The sequence below is a fragment of the Terrapene carolina genome, unplaced genomic scaffold (genome assembly GCF_002925995.2).
Source record: "Terrapene carolina triunguis isolate 2854851 unplaced genomic scaffold, T_m_triunguis-2.0 Scaffold198, whole genome shotgun sequence".
Classification (NCBI taxonomy): Eukaryota; Metazoa; Chordata; order Testudines; family Emydidae; genus Terrapene; species Terrapene triunguis.
The window spans coordinates 4551168-4572967 of record NW_020664549.1 but is presented as its reverse complement, the minus strand read 5'-3'; the positions used below and the strand labels follow the sequence as shown (position 1 = coordinate 4572967).

Genomic DNA, 21800 nt, shown 5'->3' with positions numbered 1-21800 from the left:
CTTATCGCGTCCAGACCAGACACGATAAGTCGAACCCAGAACTTCGATCCCCAGCCGCCGAACTAGCGGCTGGGTGTAGACCAGCCCTAAGTATACAGAACTAGGCTGGACAACCAGGAGTGTAAGAAGCAAACCTCCCCCAGGAGATGTGCCACTAGGCAGTGGCAAGCAGGTATTTCCCGAGGGAAGAACCCCCCCCATAGAAGATCAGGGTTGGAGGAGACCTCAGGAGGTCATCTAGTCCAACCCCCTGCTCAAAGCAGGACCAATCCCCAGACAGATTTTTACCCCAGTTCCCTAAATGGCCCCCTCAAGGATTGAACTCACAACCCTGGGTTTAGCAGGCCAATGCTCAAACCACTGAGCTATCCCTCCCCCCATCAAGCAGGCTCAAGGTACAAGGACCCCAGAGAGTCGCACACAGCTACCATGCTCAAGGCCCACCGCAGGAGCCTGCCTACAGAGCCACTGGGGGAGGGAGTGTGTGTGGGGGGGGAGCCCACGCGGCCGGCCCTAGACAGCCCCCACCCCCTCGGGGGAGGGAGCCCACGCGGCCGGCCCCTCCACGCTCCCCTTCAGGACCGCTCGACGGGCCACCAGGGACAACCCCTACCTCCTGCGCGGCCCCCACGCCCTCGGGGGACCCCACCAGCACGGACCGCCCCCCCGCACCTGACACGCCTCTGCAAGTTGAGTCCAAACGACAGGCCACGACGTGGGTAAACCTCGTTCCTAAACAACCCCCTCCCCCCCTTGGTACAGTCTAGTAGGACATCAAAGATGGCAACCTCCATCCATTTACCTATCTAGGCTGAGTGGCGGAGCACCCTCTCTATGGTAACAGCCCAGAACATTCGGCGGTGGAAAGCAGACCAGGACTTACCTGTCAATGTGCTCATGCGCAGAAGACCTAGAGAAGAGGAGTCTATCAGCACATGCGCATTATTGGCGGCCTCGACTGGGGGAGCATTTTTAGCGCATGCGTAAGAGCTTAGGCTAGGTCGGGCCGGGTGGGCGTATCCTGCAGAGCTGCGGCGGGCGGAACTATTCGGCGCATGCGCCCTGAGTTCCGTCCTCTCTTTGTTCAGGGTTGGGCGCCATTTTGCGCGGCGGCTGAGTGGAGGCGCTGATTGGGTTTCGGGGGCCGGTGGCGGAGCCAATCAGAGCGGGACCCGAACCGGGGGAGCGAGGCACGGTGAGTGCGAGCAGCCAATATGGAGCCCCCGAGCGCCGGCCCTAGCGCCGGGATTGGCGGGGCCGAGTGACCAGTCAGGAGGCCGCTCGCAGGGCCGGCTGGCCGGGCACTGGGGGAGCGGAGGGACGGGGCTCGTGCTGCTGGGCCTGGGACGGGCGCGCCGCGTGCGGAGGGCCCGGGGCGGAGAGGCCACCGGGGGAGCAGCAGAGGCGGGAGCAGGGCCTGGGGTCGCCGCCCGGGCTGGAGGGGGCGGCCGGGGTCTGCCCTCGGGGGAGAGGGAGGCGAGCCCGCTCCGCGCTGTGGAGGGGCCCGGCTCTGGGCCGTTCCCCGGGTGGGGACTCTGCCCCGGGGAGCTCTGTGCAGCGAGAAGGGGCCGCCATGAAGGGAGCCGCCACTGTGCGGGCCCCGCCCTCGGCGAGCCGGGGAGGGGGCTCTGGCGAGCCCCGCTGGCTTTTCTGGCACATGGGCCTCGCGGTGCGCGCGGGCCCGGGCCACCCGTCCTCCCCCTTCGCGGAGCGGAGACCAGCTGCGTGTGCCCCCGCGGGGGAGAGCTACTGAGCAGGCTGCAGCCCGCGCCTGGGCGGGGGAGCGGTCAGGATCCCCCCCCCCCCGGGTCCACCTCCCGTGCAGCTGTGGCCAGTATGAGAGGCACGACCCTGTGTGCATCCCGCCTCCCCCAGGGATTAGGACCCTTTATGCACCCCATCCCCTACCCCACAGTACAGAGCAGCCCGGCCCACGTTCCCCGAGGAGAACAGCTGTGCAGCTAAAAACGCTCTGGTAAGCAGTGAGGAGTTTGTCTCTCCCTTCCCCATAGAGGGGCTGCCTGCCGCTTCCTTCCCCTCATCAGCACTGAGCGCTCTGTGGGCTAAGAAAATCCTGCTGTCAGCAGCTCACCACAATCAAACGCCCATGCTAGACAAAAGGCACATAATGCTCAACTGGACTGAAAATCTCTAGATGCGTACACGGACTTGCAGGTTCCAGATGAGGTTAATAATGAAAACTGGCCTCCGCGTCTCTATTGCTGCTGAATAACACAAGATGACTCTCCTGAGCTGTTGTTTTTGGCTGAATTCTTTCTTTGACTTTCACTGATGCACTTTGGGGAGAGTGGATGTGATTAGTCATGTATGTTCTTACTGAAGTACAGGATGAGGTATAACTGCTTTCATTTTTATACTTAACCCATGTTGACGCTAGAAACTTTTGCTGGTATGGTAATGTCGCTTAGGTGTGGTGGGGGTTTTTTTAAGCAACATTTTTATATGGGCAAACGTCCTAGTGTAGATGCAGTTATACTATCAAAAGAACTTTTTGCCAGTATAGCTTATTTCACTCAGAGAACTGGCATATAAACTATACCAGCAAAAGCGTGCTTTTGCCAGCATAAACTGCATCTACACTGGGAGGGTCTGTTGGTATAGTTATACCAACCAACTATTTCTAGTGTAGAAAGTACCTTAGTTTCAAGTTATACAGGATTTATGACCAGTCAGACCAGCAGTTTGAAGGAGGGGCATGCAGCATAATACAGAATCATTAATTTTTAAAAATTCTGGTTTGAGAAAATTCTCTCCGTGCCTTCTTATGAGGCAACAAAATGTTAAATGATTGTCTATGGACAAATAAGCTGTATTTAAAAAACAAAAAAAAGTAGTCTTTTCCCCCCTGCTGCTTCCCCTCCTAAGTAGATCTTCTGTCCTCGCCATTGATGGAGTCATGATCCTACATGTCTAAAATCTCATTCTCTTCTCTTATTCTGACCCCCAAAAAAGCTGGATTGAGAAGAAATTTCCCAGAACTTCAGGTGTGGAAGAAGGGGCCTGGCATTTGGGTCTTAGAATATTCATGACTAATAGGTCTCTGCTTAAAGGTTGTTTGTAGAGTAGAGGAAATCAAGGAACTTCTTGCTAGTATGTGCTTGGCTTACATGCTATATAATAGGCTGGCACCCTGCACTCACTGCTGAAATGCCGCCTCGAAGGATGGAATGTGGGAGCTGTTTCATGTGCTACTGCACAAGCATTTAGGACAGAAGTGAAGAATACTGTATGCGGTTGAAACTAGAGGGAGAACTTTTGGTAGGCAGAATGTAACTAACAACTAGAAATTATTTTTATCAGTATTAATGATTATACTCTTGCAAAATGGGATGGGAATTTTTCCTGGCCATGTAATCAGGATTTCAGCATTACATTTTAAGCAGAAGACCGGTCTCCTAAACGGACTTTGAAGTCACAGTGCCACTGGTCATGTTGCCACCACCACTTCCTGCAATGTCCTGGATTTTTCTTAGTTTCCTATCCAAGATACTGATCAAGCCTAGCCCTGTTTAGTTCATGAGATCAGAAAAGCACTCGGCCTGAGGTGGTCTGACTTAGCTGAACCCTTTAAAAGGAGAACGTATCTATCCGCTGGGCTTTCTAAAATGCAACCATATTTATGTCTAGTTTTGAAATCAGTGCCCAAATTCACTCTTATTTTGCTGGGCCATGAAAAACACTACTGACCCAAAGAAGATTTCTGAGTATCTTGAAAGCTTGTCTATTTCACCAACAGGAGTTGGCACCATAAAAGATATTACCTCACCCACCTTGTCTCTCTAAATGGGCCAAGGACAGATAAAGTTACAGTTGCAGCACAATGTTGTATCTTTCTGTGCTATGACTCAGATTTTTGCTCTGATCAGAGGGGTAGTTGTATTTCTTAATTCCAAACAAAGCTTTTGGCAGAGGGAATAAGCAAATTGTTACCACATTTAGGCCATGTAGTCTGTCTGTCTGCATACTGCGCATTGTTTTTTGTTGGCCTGATGCATGTTGATTATATTCATTTGACTGAGCTAACAATCTTCAAAGTAATCAATCTATTTTGAAAGATGAGTAAATCAATGAAAAGCCTTTTTGCAATGATCTTTATGATAAATACAAAACAATTCATGCGTATTAGGTTGCAAAGATAAACATAAAGGCCAGGAATTACAACGTTTTAAGTCTTCGTTGCAATGTTAACTGACTCACGTTACACATGTTGTAGCCACATCTGTCCTAGGATATTAGTGAGACAAGGTGGGTGAGTTAAACTTCTGTTTGGTGAAAGAGACGAGCTTTTGAGCTTAAATAGAGCTCCTTCTTCAGGTCTGGAATCTAACTGAAGTTAGAGCTCTGTGCAGCTCAAAAGCTCTGTGTAGCTCAAAAGCTTGTTTCTCTTGCCAACAGAAGTTGGTCCAATAAAAGATATTACCTCACCCACCTTGTCTCTGACATTACACAGCCAGTTGAAGTCAGTGGATGTTGTGACTAAATCCTGTGCAGATATCAAATCTAATTCCTTTATTTTTCTTTTTAAAGTTGATGAAAAATTCAGGCTGGCTTTGAACCTGGATAGCAGTGACTTGTTCAATGGTAGAGTAGAACAAATGCTTCATTACAAGTGAAGATCAGAATTCCTCATTTGCTAATCAACTAGGAAAGGAAGAAATGGAGATGAGAATAAAGAGAGCTGTGGAATGGTTTTACTTCAGCCTTTTCTCCCCTGTGCATTGGAGTGAGGGATCAGGAAAAGGAGAGAGATGGGAGAAGCCATCTGTTTTCAAGTTAAAAGAGAAGCAGGAAAAGAAATGGGGAAAACTGTTCATTCCTAAGAGCACAGGGTATTTCAGTCCCTCTTGTTACGTCATTGTCTAACTGAAAATCTATGAAATTCTTGAGATGTAGCTTGGTGTTCAGGTGATGTTTACAATGAGCTTTTCAGCACTGCAATGTTTTACTTATTAATTATAATTAGTGTATATTGTGGTAGTGCATTGAGGACCCAACTGAGATCGAGTCCCCCATGCATAAAGTGCTATCTATACATATAGTAAGATACAGTCCCTGGCCAAGAGTTTACAGTCTAAACTAACAAGACAGACAAATGGTAGTAGGGGAAACAGAGGCACGGGAGAGGTGGAATAATTTGCTCAAGATCAGCAGCAGAACTGGGAATAGAACCCTGTTCTGAATCCCAGTCTGGTGCCCAAGCTGTTGGACGATGCTGCCTCTTTTTACACATGAGTTTTAGGAAAATACTTAATTTTCACATTAAAATATGTTGTCTCTTACTACAAATGCAAATGACACAGGGGAGGTCCTTTACTTGAAACAATGGTGTTCTGACTGTTAAGGCGTATCATCTAAATGTCATTAGATGGCTTGTTTTCCGGCTACTGTAAACTAATCCTTATCTTGAGCCATTGAGGCAGCAATGATGCATTTTTTATTGTCTTGTCAGATATCCAGACTGAGGTGCATTGGGCACAAGATTGGAACTGAGACACTATGGAGCAGTACACAGCAAACAGCAACAGTTCCACAGAACAGATCGTTGTGCAAGCTGGACAGATTCAGCAGCAGGTATGGAAAAATTATCTTAAAGAGTGAGCTAGAGGTCCTGATATTTGGTCATAAGGCATGTCATGTTCTCTACAGTTCGACCAGGCCATCAAGTTGCTGAGTGAGAGTGACTGGATGCATGGCTGGTTGACTGTCTTATCCTTTGATCAGCAGTTTCATTCTGTCATTGGAGTGTGCTTGAATATTAGCACTTCTAATCTATATTAAATAAAATAATAGAAACAACTGATACATACAATGCAAAGTTGAATTAGATTAGGGACTTTGACACGAACAAAAATAATAAAAATTTAGTGAAGATCTTAAATGAAACAAAATGTAAATTTGAGCACTTAATGTTCACAAACAGTTGTTTATCTTCAAGGGTTGAAACAGGATGGTCTCAAGCAAATTTTGAGAATTTCTCCAGCTTTCCTTTAACAATGATGTTCATGTGAATCACTTTTTCTGCTCCCACTGAAAGATCCGGGTGAATGCAATAACAAAGTAATTGCAACAAAGGCCTTTTGCTTTGTACTGATCAGTCTGTCATTTGTTGGACTGTTTGTCTGAATCATTCCTCCAAAAACTAACTTCTGGCTTGGGTACAATAATGTTCAGGCATGTAGAATTGCTTTTATGAAAGTCTTAGACATGCTTTTAAAATATTATCTTTACCTAGCCTCATATTGTGATGAATTTTCAAGCTGGTTATGTGGATTAGCTGTGTTCATCAAGCCTTATTTGCTTTTGTTTGGGACAGTGGAAGTGAGCTCTTTAGTTTATTTCTGCTATGCACATGAGTGAGACAATATGAATCACACTTTCAATTTAAAATACACCTCTACCTCGATATAACGCTGTTCTCGGGAGCCAAAAAATCTTACCGCGTTACAGGTGAAACTGTGTTATATTGAACTTGCTTTGATCCATCGGAGTGCGCAGGCCCCCCCTCCCTCCTGAGCACTGCTTTACCGCGTTATATCTGAATTCATGTTATATCGAGTAGTGTTATATCGAGGTAGAGGTGTAGCACTTTGTTGCTGGTTGTCAAGCAGTGTAAATACCAGACACATCAGGCTGGGCCCTACTTCCACTGTGGAAATTGACTTTGTCTTCAGTGGGAACAGCATGTGGCCCTTACAGAGACCATCACTAAGTTATAAAGAAAATAAATTGTGGATAATTGAGAACCATGAATCTGATGCTGATAGATGGCTAAAATCAACACTTTTGATTGGTAGATTGACATTTTGTAATCCTGTAACACTTTAAAGGGACTCTGCAAAAGGCAGTAGGACCAAACCTTGACCTAGTTTTAATTTCTTGAATTAGTTTTCAAAGTTAATGTAGTACTGCATATGTGGTGGTTGTTTTGAAAAGGAATCCTTGAATGCTGTCTTTAACAAAATGTGAATGGTCCAATCTTAGTCTAATTCTCTGGGGATGGATGTCCATGTCTCTCAAACCACTACTGCATTTGGTACTGATTATTTTTGGGAATCTCTCCTAAGAGGTTAGAGATAGGATGGGTCATTAGAGATTAAACTATTCTCTTCAGATTGCCCCTCAAGCATATGGGCTGGGTATGTAAAACTTACTTTGCTGCTGTCCATGCTGTACCTTTTCTGTTGGATAAAGGACTTTGGAGCCATTTATTTGGGAGTCGGGGTCTGACAGAGCAACCGCACCTCTGTAATAACAAATATGTGCAATTAAAGGGAAAACACTTAAATAAACATGGGATCATTTAAAAAACAATAGGAATGTCAAATTCTGAAAAATACCTTGACAGTGTTGTCTGCGTTATGTTTTGTTTGTTGCTGTCTCCTGCCAGTGAGCCTACATCGGGTTTGCTGGTATTCCTTTCCTAAGATTATGTGAGCATGTTCAGCATTCCTGTGTTTCAAGAACAAGTGATAGGAGAACTTTAAGTTCTCCCTGTCCCATCAGTAAGGTTCTCTCTTGCCTTGAGCTCTACATTTCCTTGTTGTTAAGTTTCAAGCTATTCCTGTTCCTGTTCCCAGCAGCAGGGTGGTGTCACTGCTGTCCAGTTGCAGACAGAGGCCCAGGTGGCAACCGCCTCAGGCCAGCAAGTCCAGACCCTCCAGGTAGTGGTGATCTCTCTAATTGTGTCTATGTGAGCACTGCATGAACTTCCCCATCGCCTCATCGCTAATGCTGTGTTTCTACCAGGGTTTGAAATAGGGACAGAATTAGTAGCAGTTTCATTGGTCTGTAGCAGCTGGGACATATGTTAATTGCAGTTTCATTCAATAAAACGAATGAAGCGGTTAGAGCTGTTTGTTGGATCTAAAATGCATGCAGCCAAACCCTGATCCACTCATGAAAACTCTCTGCTGGTGTGATTATGAAGATGAATTTTGGTGGAAATAGGAATGAAGCAGGAGAAAATTACAACTTGCAGGCAAGAGATAAAACAAACCCCAGGACCTAGCTCAGAGATTCAGACCTCTCAGATCCAGTGCTGAGTGGGACTTTTTGTGTATTTTCTCTGTGGAAAGAAGCCAAAGTTGGGTTGAGGAGAGAATTTTTTTTCTTACTAGAAACAAAAACTGAGGATTTTCTCGCCTACTATGGGATTGAGATAATTACTGACCACATATTTCTACTGTGACAACACAAGCAGATCCATAAATTGCATCTTAATTACTACCAAAACTCACTACCAGTTGGGAAGGGATGCAGGTTATTTCAAACCCTGATTTCTGTTCATGTGAAATGTTCCACATCTTAAAAGCTTCATCTCATTGGTTTGTGTGGCAGCTCTTTAAAGGGATGGAAAAACCCCTTCATGGTAGATGTTACAAGATTGATACAGCTTTTTCTACCCATGTCTGGGGTCTTTTTGGGGGTGGGGGGCCTTCCTCTGTTCTTTGGAGAGAAAAAAAGTTCAAGATGGTCAGAATGGTCCTGCGAATAATGAAGTATATGCAGTGGTTTCCTGATGTGAGCTAAAATGTGAAAGAGGGTGAGCTGGTAAAATTGGAGGCAATTGCTTGGAGCTTGATTGTATCACAGTCCTATTGCTGAAAAGTTTGCTTTTCATCTCTCCTTTCTTGCTTGCGTTTTAAAAATACATTAACAAAAATCCTGGATTTATATTATCATTTTATTTCAATTTAAGCATATCATGCTAATTACTTTTTGCTGCTTTGTAGCTGATGTATGCATGCTTGCATCTTTTTCACTATATTGTAATGCATACTGTTCACTTCTCATTAATGAAAGTGGTTTTTATATGGTGGGAAGAGTGGGTGGAAGAGACTGAGTAGTAGGACTATCAGATGACTTAATGAAGCCAGGATATCCTATCTGGGAGCTTGACAGCTGATACATACCTAGGGTTGCTGATGTGTGTGTCATTGTATAAGCCACTAATGCATTTCAACATATAGAAATCGGAGCTTTTTCCTTTAAGGGACCTTATTATTTTAGATAATTTCATAAATTCTGAAAGTTTTTTACTGATGATAATTCAGTCACGGATTGTTTCTCCTGCACTGTAATTAGCTGAAAGGTGTGGGATAGAAGTGTCAAAAATGAGAGATCTGGAGGTAGAAGTCAGAGGTGATGGTCATTTGCCTTTTGAAAATCCTTGAAGTTTCCATGATAACTGAAATTGGAGTTCAGTGATTGCTCTATTATGCTCTTTCTTCACTTCTATGAAATGTGTTAAGTGCAGTGAAGAATAATCCTGTTGTCAATTGCCTCCCACTCCAAGCTTAAGACCTAAAGATGTGACTTTTATTGAGCTCTTCGTCTGGCATATTATTTTGGTGCAGATGGCTCTCTTCCTTGCTAGATATGCATAGCTGAATGGAGTTTTCCGTTGCCTTCCTTTCTCCCCCAGGCCTCTTCCCAAAGAATATTTGTAAGGGCTCTCATGTCTGATCTAGAAACCTTCACCATTCCAAGACTTGTTGGTCCACTTCATCCACTCTTCCTTTCTGAGCCATACTTTGTGCTGTTACAAGCACAACTTCCCTTTATGATCACAAGAAGATGCTCCAAGAACAATTCATGCCATAGCCATCTGGAAATTAAGATGCTATGAGAACATAATTTCTTGAACCCCACCTGCCAAGGTAGCTTTATATTGGAGCCTTTACTCATCTGCATTGGACTTCTTAATGAAATACAAAGACTTATTGTGGATTGTGAGCTCTTTTTTGAAAGGTTCCAGTTCTCAGGCTGTATATAGAGGTAATCCCTGTCTATGTTAGTGTATGGACAGTTTAGCCATATGTACGATGTAAATATTGTACATGCTTTATTGTATCTGGACTTTGTGGTTTTGATTAGGCGGTAGCAGAAAAGGACAACTTACTAAATTCAACAACACAAGATGGAGACACTTTTAGAAATCTCGTTTGTTGGAAGTTGTGCATAAAAACAATTGAGAGACTATTATTTAGTTTTCATGGCCCTTCCACTGAAATAAACATTTAGCCCTTAATATTTATCAATTTCACTTGAGATTTTTTTTATCATCTGACTTTGCTTCATTGTTCTGTTTGTTGTTTCTTCTGTTCTCTAGGTCCAGGGTCAGCCATTAATGGTACAAGTAAGCGGAGGTCAGCTGATCACATCTACTGGCCAGCCAATCATGGTGCAAGCTGTGCCTGGGGGTCAGGGTCAGACCATCATGCAAGTCCCAGTTTCTGGATCGCAAGGATTGCAGCAGGTCAGTACACTCTCATTTCATTAATCATAATGGTCAAGGCATGAACTGTGACTGTCCTAGGGAAGATCATAAGCTAGTGTAAATTGTCATTGCTTCTTTGAAGTCAAGGGAGCCATGACAATTTATACCAGCTGAGGATCTGCCCCAGTGAGCATTGTATGAACTACCGTGACAGTTCTCCAGGTGCCCAGGACTGAGTGTCCCCTTGTTATCTCTCCCTCCCTCCAGCGAGAGGAAGAATTGAATGTGCTTAACTTGTGCCAGCTACCTGAGGCCTCCAGTTTGTTAGCCTCTAAATATTTTCCTCAGGGCTATGCCAGCCCTTACTTTGCCTTGCAGGTTAACAATAGGTGCACCCCAATCTCTGAGCCACTTTGAAGTGTTCCCCCTATAGTGTGCAGCCCCTTATCCACTGAAACCTGATAGTTGTTCCAGGTAAGCTGTCCCCCGAAGGCAGTTGTGTATGGCTTGAATGATTCGACCCAGTGTCAGCTCTTTGTTTAATACTACAGCATGGAGTTGTATTTATAGTGATGACGATGCATGAATTTATTATCAAGGATTGAATTTTAAGAGATAGTGAGTAAACATCATGGAAACAGGTTATGTATAAAACCAAGTCATCACTCACTTACTAGAGATTAAACTTAATTTAGCAAGCTAAGGTTCTGTCTAAGGAAGTTTCTCACCCCAAATGTCTTCTGCAGCATTTCAACCAAGCCTGGTTGAGATCCCATTTTCATGAATGTAGATGCACTGTCTGTTTACTTCCTCAGGTGCCAGATAAAGTCTTTTTGCCTTCCTTTGTATGCCCCAAAGTTCATTGTCTGCTCCCAGAGACAGGACAGCCCCCTGTGGTTCTGTCTCCAGTGTCTTGTGTCCCTGTTGACGTTCCATTCCCGTGTTGACTTCATATATAAAAGGCATTTCCATTGTGTTGGCTTCCAATGGTTAATTTATATTTGACAGAGAGATATACTCTTACCTTCTGTCTTGAAGAAACCTATTTTTCTCTTTGATCAGTGACAGACTTCAAAACATATTTTCAATGTGTATACACAACTCCTTAAATATCATTCGTACATATGTCATGCAGTGATTATGAGGATCAGTATGACATAAACTTTTTATTCGAGACCTCACATGCCATTCTTTATGGATACATACTGTGAAAGCAGGGGCTAGGTATAGTGCATTTGTCAGGCTTTTTAGGCGTTGCTGTTACATGATAGTGAACTCTTTGCCAACTGTAGCCCATGAGCCTCTGTGTCACAACCAAATATTTAAAGTGAAGCTTCTTCTGTATTTCAAGTATATTTCCAATGGATGCTGCAAATATACTCAGCACAATCTCCTGAAATGCAGCCAGAGCTTTTTCTGATTCTTGGCAGCTGTAACACACAGCAGTTCCATGCCTACTCATGTGCTTGTTCCATAAAAATATAGAATTCCTTGAAAATGCTTCAGGACTAACATGAAGTTCAGTTATTCCTATGTATGAAGGCTGGAGAAGAATTTAAAACCCCAGGCTTCACAGAGAGTAATAGTGCTGGATGGGATAGGATTATTTTTCAGTAATACACATTGGATAGAACTGTTTATTTAAAAGATAGCATTTGGTTTTAGGCAAGGCCTTGATAAGTGTTCCTCAAGAACAAAGGGTGGAAAAGTTAAGCAACTTAGTTAGATCATGGGGATTGTGTCTGGTGTCACAGAATTTTTGTCTGTGCTGTGCCACTAACTTGCTGTGTTGATGGGCTTTTTTAGTGACTTGTGAAGTACTTCAGTATACTTGGCTGAAAGGCACTATATATTAGGAAAACACTACTATCATTTCTCAGTGTAACATACTCTAAACAGCCTGTATATTAGAAGAAAGTGTGTAATTGGAATCTTCAGCAATGGGGGCTGACAGTATTCCAATTTATCCTGAGAGGTGCACCAAGGGGGGCGTGGAAAGTATCTCTTCTCTGCAAGGTTAGTCTTACGCTTTTGTAAATACCAGGCTACTTTTTATGTGCTTCATAATTAGCACTTGTGATACTTTACAGCTATCTTAATTAACCCTTAAAGTCCCATTCCTCCTGTGATTTAGGTAAGTATTATCCCTGGTCTCATGCTCAAGGCTAGTGTATTTCTCTCTCTGATCATGCTGTATTTAGTAAACAGTGGAAAACTGATGGGGCATGATGACATGAGCATGTATATTTGCTCCTTTCTGCTTAGTCTTATCCTCCCTTGCATCGGTGATTACTATGTCACGGGGCAGGAATACATTAAAACAAACTGTCTCCATTAAAAGAGGAAAGTTAGTGGGGGTTTTCCTAATGGCCGCAGTAGATGACTGTTGGAAGATGCTTCGATAATGCTGAGACCAAAGGGAAAAATCTAACAGGTTTAGTTAATGTTCCTTTCTGACTCTTTCTTCCACAGATTCAGTTGGTCCAGCCAGGCCAGATTCAGATTCAAGGTGGCCAGGCTGTGCAGGTACAGGGTCAGCAGGGCCAGACCCAACAGATCATTATTCAGCAGCCACAGACTGCGGTTACCGCTGGCCAGACACAGGTAACTGCACCAGCATGAAAGGGATTGTAATGGGCTTACAATAAGGGAGCAGATGTTAGAAAGTTAGTATCCAGAACCATCTGATATTAAAATAAATACATTTGTAACACATCAGCTTTTATGCTATTTTCTTTTTTGCAAATCGCTTTGCTGGGACAGAATAACTGTATTTGTCACTTAGTTTTACCAACTGGTTCTTATTTGTACATTATTGATTTGGGATTCCCTGAATGGGAATGTTTAAAATGAAAAATACTGTTGAATTTAACATTCCCCACCCCAAAAAATTGTAAACAGTTATAGTTACATTTGACTTTTGTGAAATCTTTTTTATTTAGGAACAGTTTTTTTTGTTACTGTTACTTGAGTATCCGTTTAACATGTCGATCATGAAATATGAGACCTAGATCTTAAAAAAAATAAATAAAAAGAAATCCCAGTATATTAAACATATTTGTGTATGTAGAACTGCCCTTTTTAAACTCTGAGATGTCTCCCATGAAGAACTTTTGAAAAACTTGTGGTTGCTACTACTATTACGCAATAATATTACAAGAAGTTCTTGATGCATCTCAGATTTGGTCAGTTAATTTAGTTCCCCAGTTGTCTTGTTCCTTACAACAAATTTAAGTAAAAGTTTTGTATATATTTGAAGTATCTTTTAATCTCCAGTTGAAATTGGCGTGTAAATACACAGTTCTATTCTGAGTATGGAGACTCATGTCCTCGGGTTCAATATGGACATTAACAGGGATGGAAATCTTTAACTTCTCAGCAGTTTGTAATTTGTGGTGATCTTTGTTCCATTTAGACCCAGCAGCAGATAGCAGTTCAAGGGCAGCAGGTGGCACAGACAGCAGAAGGCCAGACCATTGTCTATCAGCCTGTTAATGCTGATGGAACCATTCTTCAACAAGGTATGAACTTTGGCATATAAAGGACAGCACATTCTCTTAAGTTATAGTTGAAAGTTTCCAGAGAGACGCATACCATTTCATTTCTTCTTGGCTCCTTAGTGTCGAGGAACACCATGACGATTGGAAGAGCAAAAGTTTTTGTTCCTCTTCCTTCTGTCTGTCTTTAGAGTTGGAATTGTAGGTTTTTACTACTCTTGACATCCGTAAGATTTTTTTCTGATATGCCTTATATTGCTGGTAACAGAATGTGCTGTAACAGCTGTACAGATACAAAGAGTTTGAAATGTACAAATAAGTGCAGGAGATTTTTTTCACATTGATCATATAGATTCACATTTGTAGAACTAACTTTTTAAATAGCTACAGAAATCCTTTTTCCCAGACCACAGTGAAGCAGATAAATTAATCCCCTGCCCCCTTTTGCAGGGCTGGTTACTAGGAATCTGCAAATATAACTGTGCCTGCAAATAGGACAAAAGCTCTTTGGTGTGGAAAGTGCAAATGGGATTACGGAATAAGAATCAGTTCTTCACTTTCAGGTTTAATGTTTAAATAAAATATGAGCTTTGGGTTCCTGACAAATTGTCAATGGGGAGTGCAAGCATTTACATTTCATTTTTGAGGTTTTGGAGAAATGGCTTCACATTTGGGCTGTGATTCCCATGTATATGACAAATGAACACTTTGAAAAGTTGAGTGCATTTGTGTATTAAGGACAGATGATGGGATTTGGTTAATGGTTGCTTGTAACATTTTTTTTGCCATCCTCTTGTACGTTATCCAAGAGTGAGTGAATGAAAATAGAAGTGGGACTAATTGTGTTCCCTTCGTTCTTTCTGTGTGCGTGTTTTTGTTTTTTTGTTTTGTGTTTTATTTTCTTAAAGTTACAGTCCCTGTTACAGGCATGATCACCATCCCAGCAGCCAGTTTGGCAGGAGCACAAATTGTCCAGGCAGGAGCCAACACCAATACAACTAGCAGTGGGCAAGGGACTGTAACTGTGACGCTACCAGTTGCTGGAAATGTGGTCAATTCAGGTGGAATGGTTATGGTACGTATGGAATTTCCAAGTTCTTTTTCACTTTGTCATTTTACAAGTTAAATTTTAAGTTTACTATCTTCAAACTGCGGTTTGAGATTCATATTAGTTTCACCTAATATGCTCAGTCTTCTCAGAAATTAGTTGTAATTAGGACTTCCTATTGGCTTAATATGGATTTAAAATTGGAGTAAATAATTGTACTGTTGAATTTGTGTGGCAAATTATTAGATAGGTCATGCTTCCTCTTCTGATAACTCTCTTTAAAAAAACTGGAATAAATAAATTGTAATGTTTAATCCAGGAGTAGTCCTAGCCATTTTGCTGGCCACGCAGAAAACATTTTCATTGCCCCCACCTGCCTGAGTGGCTGAACAAGAAAATACAAACCCCAAAGCCAACCCCAAGAAACCTGCCAGCCAGCCAATCAGAAGATAGCACGCGTGCACACACACAGAAGAGGTATGGGGTCCCCTGGAAGTTGGCCACCTTAATCATCTGGCTGTAGAACCAGCCCTGGTTTAATCTCTGAGGAGTGATTACATAGGTCATGCTTCCTCTCCCCCAAATAATTTTATCATCAAATTCAAAGAAGTTCAAAATTTTAATTTAAAGGAACTTTTATTAGAGATACTTAGAAATTTGAAGAGTTCAAGCAAAAACTTGCTATTCTTCAGTATCCCGCAGATGTTTTTTTCTGGTAAATAAGGGCTTTGTTCTGCTCATGTTCATACTACATTTGTGCTGAGATTCCCTCTTGGCTTGTGTTTTACTGTTCGGCTCCATTAGATGGCAGCAGACACTTTATGAATAGCACTTGTTTAATAAACATACAGAAATTGTTAGACAAGTAGAACATGCACTAATAGAATACCAATAGAAGAGATGAGTATATACTACATTACATTGTACAGGAAAATGAATTGCTTGGAGCGCTAGGTATTGTGCAGCCTTTTTTTTTTTTTAATTTTTTTATTTAGGAATTTTAACAGGTTTTCATATCATTGTCATGTAAATGTCCGATATAAAACAATCAGTACAAAAGTGAACATTTGTTTAGAGAAACTTTACACAGTAATATAATTTATTTACATTTAGCTTTTTATACAAACAAAATATCAAAAACATTGGCAATATGTAACTGACAGTTTGTTGAATTGTGTGCAGTTGACTTTGATACTCCATCACTTTGAAGCAGACACAGTTGTTCAGACAATACATCTTTTCAGTTACTTCTGCATTAATATTTTTGGACTGATCGTATCTCCTTTTGTGTATGTAGCATCTGCTGTGAACCATATGCATCTGAGTGTGTTCTTCTTTACACAGATGGTACCAGGGGCTGGATCAGTACCAGCTATTCAGAGGATTCCATTGCCAGGGGCAGAGATGCTTGAAGAGGAGCCCCTCTATGTAAATGCCAAGCAGTACCACCGAATCCTGAAGAGGAGGCAGGCACGAGCCAAGCTGGAAGCTGAGGGGAAAATCCCCAAAGAGAGGAGGGTGAGTATAATAACCCAAGGTTACTTTTTAGGCATCGTGTGGAGGAATGACATTGCATTATAATGGTATAGAAGACATTTTGGGTGACATGGAGACAATTGGAATGGATTCTAATAGACTTCTTCCTGCCTTGTGCAACATACATATGTCTGTCTCACTGATGGATATTTCTCATCACATTTTGTCTTTTGACAGATATCAGAGCCATTTTTGAGTCCATGTGTTGAAATCCTACTTACTTCCTTGGCTCTTAATTGTTGAAAGTATATGTGGTTATATTGTAACTGGCGAGTACACTGACTTTCCTCAAAGGCATTCTTTGTTTTTCATTAGAAGGAATTGGTTCTGAGTGCTCAGTTAGCTGCAGTAATAATACTGAGCTAGAAAGTATTGAATGACTCGTGACCATTCTTTTTCTTATTGTTGCAGAAATACTTGCATGAGTCTAGACATCGTCATGCCATGGCTAGGAAACGGGGAGAAGGTGGGCGTTTTTTCTCACCGAAGGAAAAGGATATGCAGGTGAGCAAAACCTTTGCTTCCGGCTATGTTCTTTGTATGGCTGAATTTGCACACACCTTCCGAGTAGCCCTCAGAAAAACACTTTTAAGGGCTCTAATTTTTCTGCAGCTTTCCTGACCTTGTTGGGCTAAGCCCCTGGCCTTTGTCCTCTTTCCCCAGTCAAGTAGCTAGGCCATAGTAATCTTAATATAAACCTGTATTCAACTTTGTTTTATAAATGGAGAGAAATGTAATAGCTCTATTTGTCTGCCTGTGCAGTCAGCTGCTCCTCTTTGTCTACTGCCTCAAGATGGTGGTGAAAGATGGATGAAAGTCAATGAGCATGCAGTTTGAAATTCAGAAGTGGGCATGCTTGGATCTTTTTATTTTTAAAAGTAGCTTTAATATTTCACACTGTTTTTAATGAAGTGAAAGGAGCCAGGAGCGGCTTTCAGAGAATATAATGGGATAGAAAACACCGTTGCCTTTTACAGCATTGAGGTAGCAGTGTATCTTTAACCTAAGAGATCCGTTCTCTTTAGGGATAAGATACTTCTTTCTTTAGTCCATACCAACTCCTCCCAAGTAAAGATTCCCAACTATGTCTAGTATATGATTGGCTTGAGTTGTGAGCAGTTGTCAAAGAACAGAGCTAGTTTGCTTGAAATTCATCTAATTTAGTGCTGTAGTCTGGAATATACTGTTTAAAACTCATAATTCTCTGTGATGTGTGATACAGCGTTCTTGTCATCTGTAAATTTGTGCCTCTTCTATCCTAGTGTCCCTTGCAAATGTGGGGGAAATGTTTGCAGTAGAGAGAGGATAAATTTTCCGGGGATGGAATGAGTAATGCTGTCAACATTTTAAACTTAAAGGGATGTAGATGTTACTCCTTAAGGGAGAGGAGAGACATGATGTAAGCTGTTATTCCTTAAGGAAGGAGAGCCTTAAATTATCTCTTTACTCCCAGGAACTAAAACTTCACTGGTTCCTCTGAATTAGAATTCCACATTCTGACTCTGTGGATTTCAACCTGTGGTCCGTGGACCCCCGGGGGTCTTCAGACTAAGATTTCCAAAGGGTTCTGCACCTCCATTTGACATTTTTTAGGGGTCCACAAATGGTAAAAGTTTGAAAATCCCTGTTCTAACTGCATGCTGCATTTGTGTTCACCAGCTTTCTAAAGCAGTTTGAAGGTACAGCATCACTTGGCTTTGAATATTGAAGATATTGGCAGCTCTCACACCTGTCTAACTATGGCAATAAAAGGTGGTTTGGCAAAGCTACTTTTGTCTTCTAAGGTTACTTATCTTTTCCCAATCATGTAGTCTTGCATTTACTACCGGAGGTGTGCTGTTTGATTGGAAGAGTCTTGCAGAGTTAGTTTCTTAACCTGTAGGTTTTATGTACCAGCGCCTCAGCTGGTGTAAACTGGGTTAGCTCCATTGAAGTCAGTGAAACGACACTGGTTTATACTAAGCTGAGTTTCTGGCTCAGTAACTCTTTGTATATAATTTTTTTTCTTTTGGACAAAGGGAGATATTTGCCCTCAAGGATTGGCTGCTGTAGTAGAAGTACTTTGCTGTAAGGAAAATACTTCAGGGTCACAGTATTGTTTGTCTTTTGTATCTACAGGATCCAACTCAGGCAAATGAAGAAGCAATGACACAAATGATCAGAGTATCCTAACCACTGTCCGAAGGAAAAAGTAACTGAACAAGTTTCCTGTCCCTCTGCAAGCGTGTCCTATCTTACCAGTGTATCAAGCAAACCTTCCAATGGGACAATGGACAATCACCATATCTTAGCCTACCCTTTTCTATACAACAAAAACCACCTTTCCAGTAAGTGGTTTGTTTGAGATTTTAACTGCAGTGGACTCAGCAAATAGAAATTGTAGGGACCTTCTTGGTATACCCGTGTAATTCAATGCAGGGGTTTGAAAGTCTGACAACTCATGCCTTTTACATTTCTTGAATTAAGGTTGGCCAACTGACACAGTGATTAGCAATAACTTTGGCATGCTGAAGCAGGGCTAACAGACCATAGAGAGCCATGGCCCTTCTGCGGAGGAGTAATCCAGTTTGTAGCAACCAGAGCTAACATGGCTACACCACAGTGCTTTGTTTTCCCAGTGGAGTTTTGTTGTTTATAGCCAGTCCTCACAGCTTTGGACTTCATTTATTGACAGCTGAACTGTTCACTTGTAGTTGCATTTGCCCTTCTGGAACTGTGTAAGAGAACAGAAAGAGGTTCTCTAAGCTCCATCCTGTAAAAGTAAACAGCAAGCTCGTTCTGGGAAAAGTTCAACCATCTTGTCAAGTTGTTGTGAATATTGCAAGACCTTTACAAGAATTGAAATATTGTATATCTGTTCCAAGGAGTAAGATGGGAGTGGCTCATTGACACAGAGCTCAGAGTTAAGTAGGGAAAACAACCTTGGCGCTGGTGGCATGTTGCTAGCAATGGATGCATTGAAAGGAGAAATCCAGCTGCTGGGATAAAAATGATAAAAAAGTTTGAGATTCTCTTCTAAAAGAAGTGCAGTGTCTGTTTTTACTCTGCCAGTGCAGAACTTGGTTGCTCCAAAAGAGATGAAATCTGGAACCTCAGAATGGAGGGATTGACTATCTCCCAGTGTGGCTGTCTGAGTGTGTTTTAAATTGCAGATGGTTCTGTACAGAGCTTTGACCTTATTCAGGGCGAAGGATGGCTGCATCACAACTGGAGCAGAGGCCAGCTCAATTTGGTGCATCCTGGTCTAGCTCAAAGACTATTTATGTAGTGAGGGCAAACGTTGATAATCCCTTCAAGCTTTTTATGAAATGTCCTCTCTTATAAACATGGCACTTAGAGAATGAAGGAGGAACGTTTGCTTTTTTTTTTTAGTTCCCTTTTTTTGTGACGACTTTATGTGGGCATCTGTTAAATACCTTGTGATTAGCCACTATCGGATTTTGAACTTGGTCCGTCATCCTGGCTTTGAAATTTGGCAATGGGATCTGAGGTTTCTATAGCCTTTTAGCAAGTCATATTTAGTTACCTATTTCCACCCTTACCTCATCCGCACTTAAGCTGATCCCCTTTACACATCTAAGGTGCTGCTGCTGTTTCCAATTTTTGCTGCTCTGTGTTTTAAATCTTAAGACTCTATTGGGTCACCAGAATTAAGTGTGATGGGTGAGCCTGAATGATGAAAGCAGTGGAGAGGAGAGTCTTCATGGGTGAAGTAGTGAAGAAGGTGATTTGGAAAGGCTAGTTACATTTTAGAGAGGTCTGTCTTAAGGTAGCACAGCAAGCGCAGTTGTTTGGAGAATATGCCCTATACCATCTCCTCAAATCATGAACAGGAGGAACGCTCAAAATAACAATTTAGTTGTGTAAACTGGAGGAAGAAAATTGGGTGGCAAACAGAGGTGAGGGAGGGGTGAACAATGCCACCAGAAGACCCCTTTCCTTTGGATAAAAGGATACTAAACCTAAAATAGTAAAAACAGGTGAGAGAGGATCAAAGAGAGAAACAGAAAAGGTGGAAATGATTTATTTCAATTTGACAGCAGTCACCCTGGAGTGAGAGACTGCCTGACCAGATGCCAAGAGAACTGGACTTCTTGGCCCAGCCACCTAGGAAGGTTCCCAAATTTCAGCCAGTGAAAATACAGGAAGGGAATTGCTACGTTGGGATTTGTCTTTGGCATGTAGACTGTATTCTGTAATTAAAGATGATCATCTTTCCTGCCTAGTTCAATGTCTCCCCCTCCCCTCCTCCCCATGGTTGAAATGATCTAAAATTTGCAAGGAGCTGTGTTGTAGTTTTTTGGTGACATTCATAGTTAAGGGGTGACATGGAACCCTAGTTTCAATTCTTGACATGCAAATAAAGGAAGACATTATTTTTGTATTTTGTCTTAGGTTGTATTTGTTACCTATAATTTTGCATTTTAATTTTTTTATTATTCAAAAAGCATTAGTTTGCCCTTACGTCGTTGGCATCTCTGGTTGATTGCTCTGTCTTAAAATATTTTGGCCAATTAGAGTATGGTGCTTTTTTTTCTTCACATGAAACCCTTGCTTAACATTTTTTGTCGTGTCCCCTATTTCAGGAAATATCAAACTCTTTCCTAGTGAAGGAACAGTAAATATTTTGCTTTGTTTGAATGAACACATTATTGTAAATACTTTTTAAGAGCATTTGTACATTTTGTCAATCTGGGTTACCAATGCACGCTCGGGGGTGGGAAGAGTAGTGCCATTCTGGATTAAGGGAGCCTCTCAGTCTTTCTACTTTCATTTTACAACCAATTTCTATCCCAGAGAATCTTCTCTGAAAGTTGGGAAGTTAAGGGAATGGAGGTTGTTGGTCTGACATCTTGTTTCTGAGTAATTAGCTCCAGTGTTTGTTTTCTTTAAGAACTTATACAACTCTTCACAGAACATCTAGAACTTCTTCCAGATAGCCCCTCCCCCAAATAAATTCTCTGAGCCATAGTTGTAGAAGGTGTATAAAGACCTATGCATTTGTGCTACATTGAGAGTTCTTGTAGGTAAGTTTTATACAGTGGTGTGAAAGCCTGGGTGTTAGTGTCATACCTTTTCTTTGTTTTGGTTTTCCTGTATTCAGTGACACACTTCTGAAGGCCTTTATTTGCTCAGTGAGATTGAAGATCTCAGCACCATGTTACAAAAAGATTTGAAGCTCTTTTTACAAATAAATTATAAAACTGGAGATGCTGTGAGATAAAAGCCTGTAGTAAGTGGATGTAAGAACTCTAGCTTGTGTATTGGCTAGATTTGGACATAAATTCCAGATTGGGAGCACAGTACAGTAGGACAGATCAGGATAAAAGAAATAATGATGGGTATGAGGAGAACTTGATGCTTGGTCGGTTGACCCCTAAAGCACTGGAGCATTGAACCTATCAAAACCAGTTTTATACAAGTGTAGAATGGGGTGTGGGAAATGATCCCTAAGTGATGCTAAATAGTTTTTCAAAGG

The 21800-nt window shown here is 42.0% G+C and overlaps 1 protein-coding gene across 8 annotated transcripts; it reads left to right on the top strand.

The window, feature by feature from the left end:
* Positions 1-1101: 1101 nt before the first annotated feature.
* On the top strand, positions 1102-20074 carry LOC112106109 (nuclear transcription factor Y subunit alpha). Of its 8 annotated transcripts, none has more exons than XM_024199170.2 (10): positions 1102-1195; positions 5471-5592; positions 7602-7685; positions 10133-10279; positions 12713-12844; positions 13656-13761; positions 14646-14812; positions 16130-16303; positions 16733-16825; positions 18440-20074. In XM_024199170.2, exons 2-10 carry the CDS (start codon positions 5518-5520, stop codon positions 18491-18493), a joined length of 1032 nt encoding a protein of 343 aa, XP_024054938.1. In that variant the 5' UTR covers positions 1102-1195; positions 5471-5517; the 3' UTR covers positions 18494-20074. The 8 variants fall into 8 exon arrangements, with proteins under 8 accessions (XP_024054938.1, XP_024054939.1, XP_024054941.1 ...); XM_024199171.2 differs by having other exon boundaries at positions 7599-7682; XM_024199173.2 differs by having other exon boundaries at positions 7599-7685; positions 14664-14812.
* Positions 20075-21800: the final 1726 nt, after the last annotated feature.